The sequence below is a fragment of the Poecilia formosa genome, unplaced genomic scaffold (genome assembly GCF_000485575.1).
Source record: "Poecilia formosa unplaced genomic scaffold, Poecilia_formosa-5.1.2 Scaffold491, whole genome shotgun sequence".
NCBI classification, from domain to species: domain Eukaryota; kingdom Metazoa; phylum Chordata; class Actinopteri; order Cyprinodontiformes; family Poeciliidae; genus Poecilia; species Poecilia formosa.
The window spans coordinates 328,777-330,486 of NW_006800430.1; the positions used below are offsets into that span (position 1 = coordinate 328,777).

Below are 1,710 nucleotides of genomic sequence, written 5' to 3' on the forward strand. Positions count from 1 at the left end.
CGGATTTGGTTTGATATTTGGCGTCAACCATCTCGGTCACTTCCTATTAACCAACTTGTTACTGGAGCGGCTAAAGGAGTGCGGACCAAGCAGGGTGGTGAATGTGTCGTCTGTGGGGCACAACTGGGGAAGAGTCGATTTTGACTGTCTGAACACGCACAGAGATCTGAGAGTAGGGACAACGTGGTTAGACAGCCTTGGAATCTATGGCGACAGTAAGCTGTGCAACGTTCTCTTCACTCACGAGCTCGCCAAGAGACTGAAGGGAACCAAGGTCACTTGCTACTCCCTCCATCCAGGTAAGAACCAATCAAGCCTTGGTAAGCCAACTGAATTTACCATAAACAGTCAATCTTTAAATCGTGTGCAACTTTGTTAAAAAGCAACTTTTTTGCAACTTCAAAAATTAGACAATAACAAGGCCTATAAAAGCCTTTTACACAACCAATGAGGACTTTTTTAGTTTGACTAACTTGATAAACTTCCACTGTACTGGATATTGGCACAGTTGCGTCCTTTAACTAAAGAAAATTGTTTGCACATAAACTGGAAAGGCCCAAAAACATCTAGTTGTACGATTAGGAGAAAGACACAAAGCACTTTACACTAGAATCAGATTCACTCACAAACGTACAGACATTTATACACTGGTATGCAGGCTGGTGGGCAACTTGAGGGTCAAGTAGATTGCCTAGAGGAACATTGATATATGAGAGGAGAGATGGAATTGAACCTACAACTTTCCAGTTGTCAAGTAAGTGGTAAAATAAGTTAAGCTGATTGTTTTCCTTGACTGCAAGACCAGGTAACCAAAAAGACTTCATGTTCTCGCAGGAAGCATCTTGACTGAACTGCCCAGGAACCAGAACACAATTGTTAAATTCATCCTAAACATCGTTGAAAGATTTTTCTTCAAGACCCCACTCCAGGGAAGCCAGACCACGCTTCACTGCGCCCTGCAGGAGGGCATTGAACGCCACAGTGGGTGCTACTTCTCCAACTGCGACGTAAGAAGTGTCTTTGCAAAGGCCAAGGATGATGTTGTCTCAAAGAAGCTGTGGGAGATCAGCGAGAGGTTCTGTGGCATCTAAAGTGCGTTTTATTGCTCTTTAACTAATGTTGTAAATTTTAGCTGAGATTTATTTCAAGCAGACTTTAAACCAAGCTCTCCACAAGTGGTTTGTTTCCTCTAGAGAGAGGAGCTCTTGAATGACAAGTATGACATGAACGTAAACCTTACATTTAGTAGTTAAGCCAGCATTGGTTTTATTATATGCACTTCTGTTTGCACTGTTAAGTGGGTATTGTATGAAGAGATTGTAAAGACAACTTTTGTAGGAATCTCATCAGGTCCCTTAAAGTTACTTATCCTGGAAGAGTAAAAATAAAAGTTATAAATCAACCTGTGGATGGTGACCACAGCATGAGTTTCTCCGCTTTTATGCCTATAAAAGGGGCACACAGGAATTCCTTGCAGCATTCCTGTGTCTTGCAGCAAGGAATGACACAGTGGTATTCCTTGCAGCATGGAGATGCATGGCAATGGCAATGCATCTTTATGAAGGTACAGCTCTTGTTTTTGAACCATGAAAGAAAGTGATCAGTTAGAAAGTCCATATACTTTGCTGAGGTCATTTTCACACCTTCTGGGACCCTGAAGGGCCCGACCAGGTCTCTTCCCAAAAATTGGATTTCGGCCCAAAACATGAC

At 42.4% G+C, this 1,710-nt stretch overlaps 1 protein-coding gene across 1 annotated transcript in view; it reads left to right on the forward strand.

Moving 5' to 3' along the window:
• Positions 1-1,402, forward strand: part of LOC103156659 (dehydrogenase/reductase SDR family member 13-like) — an 8,475-nt gene extending 7,073 nt beyond the window's left edge. Inside the window, exons 4-5 of the mRNA XM_016664508.1 lie at positions 4-299; positions 835-1,402. Coding sequence (XP_016519994.1) covers positions 4-299; positions 835-1,091 — 553 coding nt within the window. The 3' untranslated portion in view covers positions 1,092-1,402. The remainder of the gene's footprint in view (positions 1-3; positions 300-834) is intronic.
• Positions 1,403-1,710: the final 308 nt, after the last annotated feature.